This window comes from Molossus molossus, unplaced genomic scaffold (genome assembly GCF_014108415.1).
Source record: "Molossus molossus isolate mMolMol1 unplaced genomic scaffold, mMolMol1.p scaffold_m16_p_15, whole genome shotgun sequence".
Taxonomy (NCBI): Eukaryota; Metazoa; Chordata; class Mammalia; order Chiroptera; family Molossidae; genus Molossus; species Molossus molossus.
The window spans coordinates 4,322,312-4,340,009 of record NW_023425350.1 but is presented as its reverse complement, the minus strand read 5'-3'; the positions used below and the strand labels follow the sequence as shown (position 1 = coordinate 4,340,009).

The 17,698-nt window shown below is 43.0% G+C and overlaps 1 protein-coding gene across 1 annotated transcript in view; it reads right to left on the bottom strand.

Moving 5' to 3' along the window:
- Positions 1-17,698, bottom strand: part of TAF1B (TATA-box binding protein associated factor, RNA polymerase I subunit B) — a 63,775-nt gene that overhangs the window by 14,538 nt on the left and 31,539 nt on the right. The window contains exon 9 of the mRNA XM_036262962.1: positions 3,511-3,658. Within this exon, the coding sequence (XP_036118855.1) occupies positions 3,511-3,658 (148 nt within the window). The remainder of the gene's footprint in view (positions 1-3,510; positions 3,659-17,698) is intronic.

Genomic DNA, 17,698 nt, shown 5'->3' with positions numbered 1-17,698 from the left:
GGATCCCTGCTCCATCACTCACTAGCTCTGTGACCTTGTGTCAGTTACATGACCTCTGTGCCACAGCTGTTCTCATCTGTGTCAAACAGGAATAGCAATCGTTTTATTTTACAGTTATTGTGAAGAGTCAGTGAACCTAGAGCACTTAGATCAGAGCCTGGCATAGAGTGGACACTTAATCCATGTGACTTATTATGCCGACTGCTCTCAAATCCATCCACTTTTCTCCTTCTGCACTGTTGCACCTTAGTTCACCCTCCTAGTGCAAGTCTTCCTTCCTCTGTCTGATTCTGCTGTGTGATCCCATCATCTCATTCCCTTGCTCTCGCTAACCCATTCAAACTTTGAGCTCCCAGCCCAAACACCTCTCTGTAGTTCCCCCCAAACAAGCCAGTTTCACTGGCCTCTCTGCTTTACACAACTAGTTTTGTTCCTTTGCCTAGAAAGCCAATTTCTTTTCCCCATTTCTCCTCTCAAGCTGTGTTGAGTGGATTCTCACTCATCTTACAGAACTCAGTTACACCAACTGCTGCTTCTAAGAACACATGTGTGATGCCAGCAGCCTCCTCGGATCAGCCCTCTGAATGCTGGGGCAGCCCTCTGGCACTGACCCCACTACCGCACACTGTTAGGGTTGAAGTCTTTGTCTCCTCTTCAACTTGAGGGCAGGCAGACCCAGTCTTGTTTCATTCGTCTTCCTAACTGCAGCAATCTACACGTAATGGGCACAACCTACTGTCCGTGGAGAGTGAGTCAAATACAAAACATTTCTTTCCTAAATGTTTAAGTAAAAAACTTCCACTGATTAAAATATGTTTTGTTCACACAGAAATAGGACATATATAACAATGACAATTCAAAATATGAATCAAAGTATTTTTGTATGTCTACGAGATTCTAATAACTTGGCTAAAATTTTGACTTGGCTTTTACTCGTGCTTTCAAAAACCATTTATTGAGTAACTGCTATGTCCTGGGTATTGAAGATAAAGCCATCAATCACCCTTTTCCCAAGGAGCTCATTGTTTAGAAACATTGAAATCATTGGAATCCGATACGATCAAGACTACGACAAGGCTGAGATGGTGCTTCGGGAAAAGCAAACAGTTCAACCCGGGGCGTTGGTGCCGAATGAGGAGGGGGCAGGGCCAGGTCCTGCAAGTCTGTGTGGCAGAGAATTTGGACCTACAGATTCCATCTGAATAGTCATGGGATTCATTCAGGTGCCAACCAATCAGAAGACACAAACTCAAGCTCATTCGACAAGCATTTACCGAGTGCCCACTGTGTAGACGGCTCTGCGCTGTAATGGAGGGAACCAGGACGGTGAGGAACAGGGCGACTTTCGCCTTCAAACACATACACTTACAGCACGAAAAAAATGCATTTAAAAATACAATCACACCCTGGCTGGTTTGGCTCAGAGGTTAGAGCATCGGCCTGGGGACCAAAGAGTCTCAGGTTCAATTCTGTTCAAGGGCATGTACCTCAGTTGCAGTTTGGTCCCGACCTGGGTCAGGGTCATGCAGAAGGCAACCAATCGATGTGTCCCTCTCATGTCCATGTTTTTCTCTCTCTCCCTCTTCCTCTCTCTCCCTTCCTCCCACTCTATCTGAAGATAAGTAGAAAAATATCCTTGGATGAGGATTAAAAAAAAACAAAATCATTCACTAACAGTGTACATATTACCTGTACTGGCTCATGGAGGCTACAGTCTCCTCTCAGATCATTTACACATTGAAACCATAGTATTGTTATCACTATAAAGAATGACACTTCTTGAAAACTGTCTCCTCTATTTCTTTTAAATTAATATCTTGAACTGCTTCACCTACACCAAGAGTACAGAGTAATGAAAGAGCAAATGGAAGAAACTGTGAGAAAGGAAGCAGACAGGAGGGGTGACTAAGGAGCAGGGGCTCCGAACCAGAGCACAGGTGAGAGGGCCCTGCTCTGGAGGAGAGGCTGGTGTAAGGGTGCACTCCGCCTCTACCAGGTCAGGGTCGCCAAGCCTCGCTCGTTCTGTCCCTGAAGGAGATCACACACATGGAAGCACGTTGGAAATGCTGGTTCCCCACGGATGATCGCTGTGGCTGTGAAAGCTGCCAGAGAGTCCCTCCAGCAGGCCCCAGTCCCAGCACGCGGAGTGAGCCCCCCCCAGTCCCAGCACGCGGGGTGAGACCCCCCAGTCCCAGCACGCGGGGTGAGACCCCCCAGTCCCAGCACGCGGGGTGAGACCCCCCAGTCCCAGCACGCGGGGTGAGACCGGACTCAGCCCTCAGATCAGTGCTCACTGAGCCAGGGTGTGTGACAAGCTGGATGGGACCTTTGTGCCTGGCACCCGAGACCACGGCCCGGGAGGGGCGCGGGGGGCCTTCTCTGTGCAGCACGCTCACAACTGCTCTCGGCGCCCTGGGAACCCTCGTTCAAGATTTTGGAGTACATGAGAACAGAAGAACTTTCCATATTTTGAAAGAACCATTAAAGGAGTAAATTTAAAAGAGCAAAATCTAAAACCGTAATTCTGCTTTATGCAATATGGCAAAATGCAGAAATGACTTTCATATTCTGGAATCTTAATCAAATAGATAGTGACTTCTGAAATCCCAGAAGAGACATACATTCCTTAGCTTAACAAATGATATATTTAAAAAGTTTGTTATTTTTGTTCCTTTAAAATATTTTAAAATTACAGACTTAACATTTACACTTGTGTGTCTTACTACATATTTGTATTTATTTTATCATTAAAATGATACCATAATACAGTTTTACATATTGCTTTTCTCATATATCTATTTTCTCTTTCTATTAAAAACATATTCAATTACATTTTGATGTTGCCTAAGCAATAGTACAGTCACACCATGTTTGTATTTTCTCTTAAAAATGAAAGTACTGAACTTCTCACATTTCTAGTTTAGCAAGAAATTCAAGACCGGATCCCGGGCAGATTCCACCTGGAACCGGCCTCGCGCGTGCTGCGGCCAAGGCGCAGCGAGGCCCTTCTCAGACTGTGCGCCACGGCCTTGAAGGGCTCGCGTGCTCCCACCACACTGTGACCCCATTGGTTTTAGGGACTGGGAACAGCTTTATGTTTCTAAACAATAAAAATGTTACCATTAATTGGCTTCTGGGGTTTTTTAGACCTAGAATTGATTATGTACTAATCATGCTTCATGCAGATGAAAAGGGCTTGGGGTGCACCTGGGTCACTGATTCCACCCCAGGACACCTGTCACCTGACCTGCACTCAGCAGACTCCCTGGAAAGCAAGCAAGTGCTTTCGGCCAGAGCCCTCTCACCAGACAGAACTCATTACCTCCGGACAGTGATCTCCACCACTGAACCGGTCGGGAACATTTCAGGAAAGGGTTGTGCAATTAAGCTTCGTGTTGCTATGGACCCTGTCAGGCGGCTCCACTGGTGGGGTAGTTGAGAGGTCTCTACATTTCGCTCATTCAGGCTCTAGGAGGTAAAGGCTTCTTCCCACGAGAGCCACTGGCTTACCTGGGAGATTGACTTCCATCAAGTACTTCATACACAACACGTCTGGGTGAAGATAGCAGTCCTCAGTTATGTCTGGGAAACGAGGCAGATCCAAAAATGTGGAAACTTCGATCATTTTTTTATAGATATCCTCATAGTCAGGCCAAGACTGAAATAAAAGAGAGAGTCAAGGCAGCAATTTTCACGTTAATTAGTTTTAAAATACTTTCTGATTTTAAAGTAGTATGCATTCACTGAATGAAACTGGGAACGTGAGAAAGCGTGGAGGGAGAACATGCATGAACCCTAATATCGCAACTTAGCAGTTTTGTTTTTTGCCTTTTATTTTATTTTTTTAATTTTATTTTTGTTACAGATGTTTCTCCTTTTTTACCCCATTGACACCCTCCTCCCCATCCCCCCTACCCCGTGCCCAGCTTTGTTGTCCATGTCCATTGGTTATGCGTACATGCATATAAGTTCTGTGGTTTATCTCTTCCCATCCCCCACCACCCCCTCTTCTGAGGGTTGTCAGTCTGTACCCTACTTCCACATCTCTGGGTCTACCCTATTCCTCAGACTGTCATGTTCATTATATTCCACAAATAAGTGAGATCATGTGGTATTTGCCTTTTTCTGCTTGGCTTGTTTCGCTTAGGATAATTCTTTCCAGGTCCCTCCATGTCGTCTCAAAGGATAAGAGATCTTTCTTTCTTACAGCTGTATAGTACTCCATTGTGTATATGTACCACAGCTTTTTCATCCATTCGTCTACTGATGGACATTTGGGCTGTTTCCAGATCTTAGCTATTGTGAATAGTGCTGCTATAAACATGGGGGTACATATATTCTTTCTGATTAGTGTTTCAGGCTTCTTAGGGTATATTCCTAGAAGTGGGATCACTGGCTCAAATGGCAGTTCAATTTTTAGTTTTTTGAGGTAACACAATATTGTTTTCCATAGTGGCTGCACCCGCCTGCATTCCCACCAGCAGTGTACCAGAGTCCCCCTTTCTCCACACCCTCACCAACACTTGTTGTTTGATGATTGTTGATGGCGGCCATTCTGACAGGTGTGAGGTGATACCTCATTGTTGTTTTAATTTGCATCTCTCTGATGATTAGTGATGTTGAGCATTTCTTCATATATCTCTTGGCCATTTATATGTCCTGTTTAGAAAGGTGTCTATTCAGCGCCTCTGCCCTTTTTTTTTTTATCCTCACCCGAGGACATTTTTCCATTTTTTGTTCAGATAGAGTGAGAGGGAGGGAGAGGAAGAGAGAGAGAGAGAGAGAAATATCGACATGAAAGGGACACATTGAGTGGCTGCCACCCGCACGACCAACCAGGGCCGGGGACAAACTGCAACTGAGGTACGTGCCCTTAGCAGGAACCGAACCCGGGTCTCTCTGGACCGCAGGCCGACGCTCTAACCGCTGAGCCAAACCGGCCAGGGCCCATTTTTTAATTGGGTTCTTTGTCTTCCTTTTGTTGAGCTGTATGAGCACTCTCTCTATATATATTGGAAATTAACCCCTTATCTGATGTATCATTGGCAATGATGTTCTCCCATACAGTGGGTTGCCTTTCCATTTTGATGGTTATTTCTTTTGCTGTGCAGAAGCTTTTGAGTTTGATGTAGTCCTGTGTGTTCATTTTCTCCTTTGTTTCTGCTGCCTTAGGTGATGTATCAGTGAAAATTCTGCTGCGTATGATGTCCGAAATTTTGTTGCCTGCATTTTCGTCTAGAATTTTTATGGATTCACGGGTCACATTTAAGTCTTTTATCCATTTTGAGTTTATTCTTGTGTATGGTGTAAGTTGATGGTCTAGTTTCATTTTTTTGCATGTAGCTGTCCAATTTTCCCAACACCATTTATTAAAGAGGCTGTCTTTACTCCACTGTATGCTCTTGCCTCCTTTGTCAAATATTAATTGAGCATAATGTCTTGGGTCCATTTCTGGGTTCTCTGTTCTGTTCCACTGGTCTATATGCCTGTTCTTGTGCCAGTACCAGGCTGTTTTGATTACTGTGGCTTTGTAGTATAACCTGATATCTGGTATTGTGATCCCACCTACTTTGTCCTTCTTTTTCAAGATTGCTGTGGCTACTCGGGGTCTTTTTTGGTTCCATATGAACTTTTGAAGTAGCAACTTAGCAGTTTTAAATAGTAATAACACTAAGTAAAAAAGCCACTGAAATTCTGTTTGGCTCATTAAACTCTTAGTGGCCTTATCTATGATGTGGCGAGATCCTAACTTCCTGCCAGTCACAGAACAATCTGAGGACGGAGAAATCTGCGACCACTTGGAGTTACAATGCTGTCATAATGCTCTCACACAAGCACCGCCTCAATAACCTTCCAGTTCACAGCAACACGGTTAGCTCATGTTACATACTATCCACATGCTTCCATGTTACTCAGATATCATAGCAGCATTAGTCATAATAGCCAACAGGTGGAAACAACCCAAACATTCAGGAATGAATGGATAAACAACTGGCCTATCACACAACAGAATACTATTCAGCCTTAAAGAGGAACGACGCTCGGACGTGCTGCAACGAGGACAAATCTCACATCTGGAGATACGGTCTGGAGACAATGGTGGTGCTGGTGCACAATGTAAATGTATTTAATTCTACTGACTGCACATTTTTAAATGGCTTAATGGTAAATTTTATGTTATGTATATTTCACCACAATTTAAAGCAAGTATAAAAAATGAACCTAAATATCATATAAAAGAAAAAACACTCCCAACATATTAGAGATGTCATAATTAGAATAAAGCTGAAGATGTAGAAAATTCAACATATATAAAATCTACAAACATTGAAAGTCTATACTACTTGCTAATATCGAACTTTATCCTACATAAAATATCTTAGCAATAGAGACACACTTGGGGGCGGGCAAAATGATCCAACTGTAACTATTAAACATATAACACCAGGACACAGTGCCTCTCCCAGAAGACAAAATACACTGCGCACAGAGGAAATAGCATCCCTGCTGACTCTCCGCTCAGGCCCCGTGTCCAGAGGTAAGGCTTGATTACTTCTAGGACACACTGAGGGTGATGTCAGGGCCTCGAAAGAGCTGAGGGTTGTAACTGGACGTCCCCACTGCCCACCATTTCTGGTTGGGGGGAGGCATCATCAAAAGGACAGAATGCTACCGTCTTCTCTGATGTCACTTGACGTGTTGGCCCAACTGTCCCTATCTGGCCTGGCTAGGACTAACCCACCTGCACGCCTGCTCCCACTCCACCTGCGCCAGGCCAGCCTGGGGCCGGCACTGCAAGCTCAGCAAAGCGTCTAACCCTGGGCAGAGGCTGAGCGCGCCATCTCGTAGCGTGTCAGAGAACGAGACCACAGTGAGACAGTCGTGCTTCTGTCCCATTGTCCTTGGCCCAGAGAGAGGAATCAGGTGCTAATGTAGACAAATGCTAAAATGTGGAAAACTATCATACAATAATTGCAGTAAATATTTAATGACTGTGTTAGTATGATCTTATTTGGACCTTTGGAAGATGCATTCGTGCACAGACAACGCATGGGAAGGGCCTACAGAAGCTGCTGGGCGTCTGTACCACGTTCTCATTGGGAGTCTCTGCTGTATTAAGTAGAACGAGCGGCCTACCAGAACCTTGTATAAAGCTCTGCTTGTTTAGTAAGGCACAATGGCATTTGTTTTATATTGGACTTGCGTTATCTGCTAATTAGTCTAATTCTACCTTAAATACTTTGTGGGACAAACTGGAATAATAAAAGAAAGAAGAGGCAGAGAGAGAAGACTAGTCTGTACAGCTCAAAGCATATCTCTATCACAATCTGCAAGGTGCTTGTTAAAAATGCACGTTCCCAGACCCCACACCAGACTCCCCGAATCAAGCCAACATTGGTCTAAGAATCTATAGCTTAAACACGCTCTCCAGGTTATTCTTACGCAAAAATAAAATAAAATAAAATGCAGTGGCTTCCCGTTCGCATTCTTCTTGCAGCCTGGTAGAGACCCTCTCAAGGTTTTACCCCACCAGCTTGAAAACAGAGGTGCACCCACAGATTCCAGGGATGGTTACGACGTCAGGGGAGGCCAGGAAGAAAGGAAAACAGCTGGTTTCTCTGCATGCTGCCTGGCAGTAGTCACTCTGCAAGGGAGGAGTGGGGGTGAGGGACAGTGAGAACACCTGTCATCATGACACTCACCTTAATTCCTTCCAGGGAGACCTCAACCTGTCCGAGTGTTATTCTAACAAAGATTGCACAAACAACCCCCAGAGCTGCTACATGTGGCCTACAGAGTGAGATGGTGAACAAATCCAGAGCAAAGTTTGAAGACTCAGAGGGTACCGAAACTCGATCCAGCGAGACTGCCACCTGGAGGTGCTTGAGAAGTGACTGATGGCAGGGCCCAGTTTCCCAGCGGGTGTGAGACTGCTCCCAGGCAAAATGAGTCATCGTGGCAAGGTGCCACTGGAGGGTGGGCTGGGCTGAAGCAGCATGACATCTTTCCTTTCTACTCATTCAGAGAGAGGCTCAGAACGTTGCTGATCAACATTCATGATACTGGAGAGGTGCTTCGGAACGAATTTCCAGTCTCTTTACCCTCTGGCTGAGTCTGGTGACGGATGACGGAATGAATGCTGCTTTTCTTCTTCTTTTTTCTTAAATTTAATGTTTTTGTTACAGATGTTTCTCCTTTTCCCCCCAGTGACACCCTCCTCCTGATACTACCCTCTCAGCACTGTTGTCTGTGTCCACTGGTTATGCATACATGCACGTACGTTCTTTGGTTTATCTCTTCTATGAATGCTTCTTGAGAGGATTTAGAAACACTGTCAAGGATCATGGTAGAATAATCTGTGTTACAAATGATGTGTTTAGAAATTGGTCTGTGGGTTGAAAACATATAAAAATCAAGCAAATCAGGGCTGAAAAGATGGTAGTAGCCCCACTGACAGAAAAAAATTGTTTCTGTGATAGAGATGAGTGTGCTTAGGCCCGACTTCGGCTCAAGCAGGGATTGACTGGAGCCTGGGCAGAGCTGGTGCCCCTGAAAGAGACCAGATTTCCAATTTATTCTACCAGGTGAACGAAAAGGTTTCTGCTGGAAGAAAATAATGCTTTCAATCAGCACCATACTCCAGAAGCTTGAGTCAAAAATAAAAGCAGAAGCAAAGGCAGATAAAGGAGGAGGCTGCCTTCAAATTAAGTGAGTAAAAAACAAATAAACAAGGAAGAACGAAAGGCTATCTACCTGGGGCTTGGAATCACAACTCAGGGAAATACTAAAACTTAATTTGTACACCTGTCTCTCTCCCGAGCTTTGCTCTCAGCAGGGTGACGGCAGGAGGCCTGCCTGGAAAAAGCAAACAAACCACATCAGTGCTCTGTATTCTGTACTCCACCTCCCTGTGTTTTAAGTGAGCTCTGTCAGATCTGTTTTTATTGGGACAGAGGGCCCACTTAAATACTAACAGAACAACTTAATGGAAAGAAATAGTCTACCTAGGATAAAGGTTTAAGGGTCTTTAAAGCTCTCCTTTCTCTCTCTCTCTCTCTCTCTCTTTTGGTGTGTTTTTTAAGGTGTGCTCGACTTTCTGGAATAACAAAAACAAAATAAAAGCAAACACAGAAGAAAAACAGTGCCCAGCAGCCCACACACACAAAGCTCCGGGTGTTATCTTCATCGCCATCGCAGAACAATTGCACCTTTTGTCATTTATGGTGGAGGTACGGCTGCTGAAGAAGCCAAGACTTAGTGGAGAAAGCTAAGACATGGAAGGAGGGAAGAAAATGCTTCCTTTGTTCATGAAAAGCCGTTTCCATTTAAAAGTTTCAACATACTGTGGAAGAGTGAATGCACTTTTGTGAGCAAAGGCAAAGCATACAATGAAGAAAAGCTGCCTGTCAATTAAATAAACAGTCGTTTGAAGACATCCAAACCTTCCCCCTTTTTCCTGAAAACCGAGGGGACGGGTGGGAGGGAATGTGGACTCCAACCAGCCGTAGCCGAAGACGTGTCTGAAAGGTATAGTAAACATGACACATGGGGCTTCTAGCGCGGTGCAGGTTCATTTCCTAACAACAGTCAAGAATCACAAGGTTCGTATGTCTTTAAAAAGACCATAAGGCTACAATAAACTGTCCTAGCATGCATGGAAAATGGAGTTCTTGGGAAAGCATTTTATTGAATTTCACAAATATTTCAGTGAGTTTATTTTCCTTCATGAAGCAATGCTTCCAGACAGGTAAGGACAAGCTAGAGTTTCTGTTACACAACAGCAGGCTCTTGTGATAACCTGATTATAATACCCTGTCAGAGGTGAACTTCCTGCTTAGCTATTTTAAAAAAAGAGTGTAGTGGCCTCACCCTTATGCTTATTGTTCTGAAGCAAAGATCCAGCTGAGAAGAAGCTAATGCTACATGCACCTGCTAATCCAAACTTAAAACAAGACTTTCTATTGCAAAGAACAATTAATAAGGAATAAGAGTAATGTCAGAAGTAATGACAAAGCACTCTAATATATTATTGTGGAGGAAAGAGAAAATGAATTCCACATGTATTCCGATTCACAAAGCAGTTCACCTTGCATTTTCAGCCTGCTAGAGTTATCTTAATGGTTGTAAGTCTACCAGGCAGTAACAAAAAATACTTTTTTTTTCTTTAATCCTCACCCAAGGATATTTTTCCATTTTTGTTCAGATAGAGTGGGAGGGAGGGAGAGAGTGGGAGGGGAGGAGAGGTAAAAAGAGAGAAACATCGCTGCGAGAGAGACGCATCAACTGGTTGCATCCCACGCGACCCTGACCAGGGCTGGGGACGAACCGCAACCGAGGTATGTGCCCTTGACCAGAATCCAACCCACAACTCATTGGTCTGCAGGCTGACGCTCTAACCGCTGAGCCAACCAGCCAGGGCCATAAGAATACCTTTATTATGTTCAAAGTCTAGTCTACTGGGAGTTTGTGGTAAGCACATTACTTTCTGTGAAATACAGTCTTGGTCCTGGGGGTGAGTTTAGAAATGGTGTCAGCTGCACAGACACATCTGTATTAATTTATTTATGACTAAATACAAACATATGACTTGATGACCAACGAAGACTTGCCAACTGAACAGGAGAAGCAGTTTGTTTTGGACCCAGGATCAGAGCTAGGAAAAGCCTACGGAAGCCTCCTTCCTGAGAGGCCTCTGCTTTCCACACACCCTGCTGACTGCTCCACAGGTGTGTTCGATCCCCGCACCTACCCTGAGGCTGAAAGCTGGTCTCCGGAAGAGCAGATAGCCCCCACGTACTTTCTATTTGAGCTCGGAAGGGTTGGGTGGTTACTCTGCAGCCATGTGCCTTTCCCGTGACTCGGTGTTCTGCAGACTGGCACGGAGCCTGGGCCCCTTCCTCTTCTGAAGTCGAGGTGAGGGCGGGCCCAGCTGAGCATGCCGGCTACTGGGAGGTACTGGCCCAGGATCAAACTGAATCACAGATAATCCGCATTAAGTCGCTGGTTCCACTTAGCAAATATAAGGAATGATTCTCCTAAAAGGCACATCATCAATGTAACCGCACACAGACATTTTCTGACCACAGTAAATCACTATTGGGTTCAGTATATTGGTAAAGAGCACAAATTAACTGATAAGATTATTTATCTCACACACTGGTTTTCATGATACTGACACACCCGTAATTTGCATTGTTAAATATCCTTGCTTATAAGCAGAAATTATATCCCTTACTTATTTATCACTAAAATATTAATCGAATGCTTTTTCATTTTGTTAATCAAATGCCACTACTTAGTGGCCTTCTGATATATCATGTAAACATCAGAAGCAGTTTGGAAGTTTCCTATTTAGGTGGAAAAACTCCCCAAAAGATTAATTTGAGATTTCCTAAAAATAAAGTATATAAACTTACTGTTTTTTTTAAGCTATTTCAAATTATTTTATCAATAAACACAGACTGAGTCCTTACCATGTATACAGAACTGCATTAGGTCTTATGGATAACAAAACAGAAGCCTTAAATATGGTCCCTACTCTCAAAGAGCAATTGGGGATACAAGACATATATAAACATTACATGCTACCTTTTACTCCTCTGTGTTATAAATTCTATTTAGACAACATCCTCTAGCTACGTTTAAAATCTTGAAAGTACGACAGAACACATGTCACATCTCTGTAAGCAATGAAGCATGATAATGAGTGAACACCCACGAAGCCCACCCGACGTAAGAACTGGAACCCTACCAATACCATGCCTCTCCCAGCCCGCCCCCCATCCCCCCTGCCTCCCCTCCAGAGGTTAGCAGCATTCCGAATTTTGCTCATCATAAACTTAACTTTTTTTTTTAATCCTCACCTGAGGATATTTTTCTATTTATCTTCAGATAGAGTGAGAGGGAGGGAGGGAGGGAGGGAGAGAGAGAGAGAGAGAGAGAGAGAGAGAGAGAGAGAGAAATATCGATGTGAGAGAAACATATCAACTGGTTGCCTCCAGCAAAACCCCGACCAGGGCCGGGGACAAACTGCAACTGAGGTACAAGCCCTTGACCAGAATCGAACCCGCAACTCACTGGTCTGTGGGCCGACGCTCTAATCACTGAGCCAAACCGGCCAAGGCACAAACTTAACTTTTTAAAAATAGTTTTATTGCCCTGGCCAGTCTTGCTCAGAGGTTATAGCGTCAGCCTGCAGTCCTGAGAGACCAGGGTTCGATTCCCGCTAAGAGCATGTACCTCGGTTGCAGTTTGTCCCCGGCCCTGGTTGGGGTCGTGTGGGTGGCAGCCACTCGATGTGTTCCTTTCACGTTGATGTTTCTCTTTCTTCCTCCCTCTCTCCCTCCCGCTCTATCTGAAGATAAATGCAAAAAATATCCTCAGGTGAGAATAAAATATGTATATGTATATGTATATGTATATGTATATACATTATATACATACACACACAGATTTTAGAGAGAGGGAGAGGGAGATAGAAACATCAATGAGAGAGAACATCGATTGGCTGCCTCCTGCACGCCCCCAACCGGAGACAGGGCCCACACTTGGGCATGTGCCCTGACCGGGAATCAAACCAGTGACCTCTTGGTGCCTGGGTTGACGCTCAACCACTGAGCCACACCGGCTGGGCACAACTTCATTATTTTTTATGCTTATACTTTCTACCAAAGTATCTGTAAGAAATTGCTCTTGTCCCCTCTCTCAAGATTAACTTAAAAACAGTCAACAAAAGAAATTATTACTAGGAAAAGTATTTTGTGTAAACAATGGCCTATAACAATGATCCTTCAATAACATGGTCCAGCTGGGGGGAATTTTTCAAGCAGACATTAGATTAGTGACAATATTCATGAATAGAGATTGCAATTTTTTAAAAAATCCTCACCAGAGGATATTTTTCCATTGATTTTCAGATATAGTGGGAGGGAAGGGGCTGGTGAGAGAGCGAGAGAAACATCTATGTGAGACAGACACATCGACTGGTTGCCTACCGCACGACCCTGACCAGGGTTGGGGACCGAGCCGCAACCGAGGTATATGCCTTTGACCAGAATCCAACCCGAGATTCTTTGGTCCATGGGCCGACGCTCTAATTGCTGAGCCAAACCGGCCAGGGCAAGATTGTAATTTTTTTTAAAAATTCAAGAATAAATGAGCAATAAGATACTTTTAGGCATTTAAGAAATAATTGTTTAGGTAACATTCACCTAAAAAAAATAAATCTTTTGCCCTGGCCGGGTCGGCCTGCGGTCCCGAGAGACCCGGGTTCGGTTCCCGCTAAGGGCATGTACCTCGGTTGCAGTTTGTCCCCGGCTCTGGTCAGTCGTGCGGGTGGCAGCCACTCGATGTGTCCCTTCACGTCGATGTTTCTCTCTCTCTCTCTGTTCCTCTCTCCCCCTCCTACTCTACCTGAACAAAAAATGGAAAAATGTCCTCGGGTGAGGATAAAAACAAAAAAAAAAAAAATAAATAAATAAATAAATCTTTTGACTCTACTTCTAAATGTCTGAAAATTAGCATTTGGACACTTCTGTTTCTGCCTATGAAGGACTAAGTACTATAGAAATGGACAATCGGAGAACTGGGAGAAATACATATAGAATAACAGTCCCGGCCCGGGACCACAGAAGGGACCACAGTCCCTGTGGGAAGGGACGCCCCTGCGCGGTCCCCTGCCTGGGGCAGCCCCAAGCCGCAGTGCAGGGCCTGAAGGCGCCCAGGGGTCCCCTGTACTGAGTCAGACACCGCGGTTTCTGGAAGTGGGGCTGGCTGAGGCTCGCAGGCAGAGTGCCCGTGGGGAGAAAGCTAATGGAGAGAAGCTCAAGATCTCAGATCTTTGCTGAGTACCAACCTGTGCTGTGTGAGAAAAATACCTGAGGCCAGAGGAGAAAAATCAATAGGCTTTTTCAGTAAGTCAGAACGATTCCCAGAGCTCACATGGGCACCAGCTCGAGTGGAGAGACTACAAAATACCAGGGCACTGGGTAGAGTCTTCTGAAAAGACGAGCCCCAGTAGTGGGACTGAGTTAATTCCAGATTCAAGTCCCTGGATCAGCCATAAAATAGCTTAAAAACAAGCTTCTAAAGGATCAAACTGATCTACAAGCTACCTGACTACACCAGAACAAAAATCCAGTATCCAGCAATATAAAATTGACAAAGTCTGCATACAATAAGAGAATTACCAGGCATAACTAAGAGGTAAACCATCAAGAGAAAGATTAAAAAATAATATGCAGCACTGGCCAGTTTGGCTCAGTGGTTAGACTGTTGGCCTGCGGTCCGGAGAGGCCCGGGTTCAGTTCCCGCTAAGGGCATGTACCTCAGTTGTAGTTTGTCCCCAGCCCTGGTTGGGTCATGCGGGTGGCAGCCACTCGATGTGTCCCTTTCACGTTGATGTTTCTCTCTTTCTCTCTCTCTCTCTCTCTCTCTCCCCCTCCGACTCTATCTGAACAAAAAAATGGAAAAATGTCCTCGGGTGAGGATTAAATAAATAAATAAATAAATAAATAAAAATAACAGATGATGGAATTAGTAGATAAGAACCTTAAGCCATTATTACAAATATTGTCAATAGACTCAAGGATGTAAAAGAAAACAAACATGAGGGAAATTGGAAAAATAAGATTAAATAGAACTTCTAGAAATGAAAAATATAGACCCTTACATGAAAAATACACTAGATCGCCCTGGCTGGTTTGGCTCAGCGGTTGGAGTGTCGGCCTGCGGTCGGAGAGACCCGGGTTCGGTTCCCGCTGGGGGCATGTGCCTCGGTTGCGGTTTGTCCCCGGCCCTGGTTGGTTGTGCGGGTGGCAGCCACTCAATGTGTCCCTTTCACATCAATGTTAAAAAAAAAAAAAAAAAATACACTAGATGGGTTTAACAGTAGATTAGATACTCAAGAAGTAAAGATTAGTAAATTTAAAGACATAACCATAGATATTATCCAAAATAAAACGCATTGAGAAATAAGACAAAAGAAAGAAGAAAAAAAACAAGAACAGTAGCCTTAATGAGCTGTGGGAACAGTATCAAGTGGTCTAACATGTCATTGGAATCCCAGCCCCCCCAAAATCAAGGGATCACAGATAAAAATATTTGAAGAAAAAAAATGGATTAAAAAATGTCCAAATTTGTGTCCGGCTGGTGTGGCTCAGTGGTTGGGCGTCGATCCATGCACCAAGAAGTCACCAGTTCAACTCCTGGCCAGGACACATGCCCAGCTTGTGGGCCCGATCCCCAGTGCGGGGCATGCAGGAGGCGGCCAATCAATGTTCTCTCTTTGATACTTCTATCTCTCCCTCTCACTCTAAAATCAATAAAATCAATAAGGTCAATGAACCCCAAGCAGAAGAAACATAAAGAAAACTGTGCCAAAGAGAAAATCTTTCAAAGGAGCCAGAGGGAAAAAGTGCATGAAAATAGCGAAGATAAGAATGGCAGCAGGCTCACTTCTCATCCGAATCAGGCCTGTGAATGACAAGGCCACAGCTAACATCTCCTTCAATGGTGAAACCCTGAACGCTTTTCCTCTACAGTCAGGAACAAGACAGGATGTCCATTCTTGCCACTGCTTTTTAATGTAGGACTGGGAGTCCTAGCCAGAACAATTAGGAAAGAAAAAGAAATAAAAGGCATAAAATAGAAAGAAAGAAATAAAACTGTCTCAATTTGTAGATGACATGAAATTACATACAGAAAACCCCAAAGACTACACATACACACACACACAATTAAAACTAATAAATTCAGTAAAGTTTTAGAATATAAAATCAATATATGAAAATAAGTGTGTTTCTATACACTAACAATGAACTATAAGAAAGAGAAGAAAATGATCTCATTTACAATTGTATCACAAAGAATTAAATGTCTAGAAATAAATGGAACAAAAGTGGTAAAAGATCTGGATGCTGAAAACTATAAGACATTGATAAAGGTTATTGAAGAAGACACAAATAAGGAGACAGATATTCTGTGCTCATGGATCGAAAGAATTAATATGGTTAAAATGTCCATACTATCCAAAGCATCTACAGATTCAATGCAATCTCTATCAAAATTCCCATAGTATTTTTCACAGTAATAGGAAAAACAATTCCAAAATTTGTTTGGAACCACAAAAGTCCTTAAAGAGAAGAACAAAAAGGGACAAATAGAAAGAAGAACAAAGCTGGAGGCATCATACTTCCTGATTTCAAACTATATTACAAAGCTATATAATCAAAACAGTATGATATTGGCATAAAAACAGAAATACAGCTCAATGGAACAGAATAGAGAGCCCAGAAATAAACCTACACATATATACCCAATTAATTTATGACAAAAGAGCCAAGAATATACAATGGGGAAAGGGTAGTCTCTTTAATGAATGGTGTTGGGAAAACTAAACAGCCTTATGCAAAAGAATTAAACTGGACCACTACCTTATACCATACACACAAATGAATTCAAAATGAATGAAAGACTTATATTTAAGACCTGAAAACACAGGAGGCGGGTAGGCCACTTGATGTCAGTCTTGGCAATGATTGTTTTGGATTTGACACCAAAAGCAAAGGGAACAAAAGCAAAAATAAACAAGTGGGATTACATCAAACTAAAAAGCTTTTGCACTGCAAAGTAAACCATCAACAAAATGAAAAGGAAACCTACAGAATGAGAAAAAAAATATTTGTTAAATCTTGTATCTGATAAGGGGTTAATGACCAAAATATATAAAGAACTCACAGACCTTAATAGCAAAATCAAACAACCTGATAATAAAAAAAAAACCAGGCAGAGGAACTGACCAGACATTTTTCCAAAGAATATATACAAATGGCTAACAGGTACATAAAAAGGTGCTCAACATCACTAATCAGCAGGAAAATGAAAATCAAAGCTACAATTCTGCTATTGTCTCATACCTGGCTATAGTAAAAGAGACAAGCGGTATCAACTCTTTGTGAGGATGTGGAGAAAAGGGAACCCTTGTGCACTGTTGGTAGGAATATAACTTGGTGCAGCCACTATGGAAAACACTATGGAGGTTCCTCAAAAAACTGAAAAATCAAACTACCATATAATCCAGCAATCCCACTTCTGAGACCATATCTAAAGGAAAGGAAAACAGGACCTCAGAGAGACATCTGCATTACATGTTCACTGCAGCATTATTCACAAATAGCCAAGATATGAAAACAACCTAAGTGTCCATCAATGGATGAATGAATAAAAAAGATATGAGAAAAAAGAAAATCCTGCCATTTGCAATAAGCTGGATAACAATGGAAGGCATTATTCTAAGAGAAATAAGCCAGAAAGACAAGGACAGATACTGCATGGTATCACTTACATGTGGAATCTAAAAAAAAGTCAAACTCATAGAAACAGAGAGAAGAAAAATGATTGCCAGAGGCTGGGGGTAGGAAAAATATTGAGAGATGACAGTAAAAGGGTACAAACTTTCAGCCATAAGACAAATAAGGTCTGAGAAACTAATATAAAATGTGGTGACTTTAGTTGATAACACTGTATTGTATAACTAAAATTTGCTGAGAATGGAATTTAAATGTTCTTACCAAATAAATAAATATGTGAGGCAATGAAGTGTTAACTTAATGGGGGGAGCCCTTTCACAATATATGCATGTATCAAATCACTATGACATACACTTTAAGTGTCTTACAATTCTGTCATTTGTATCTCA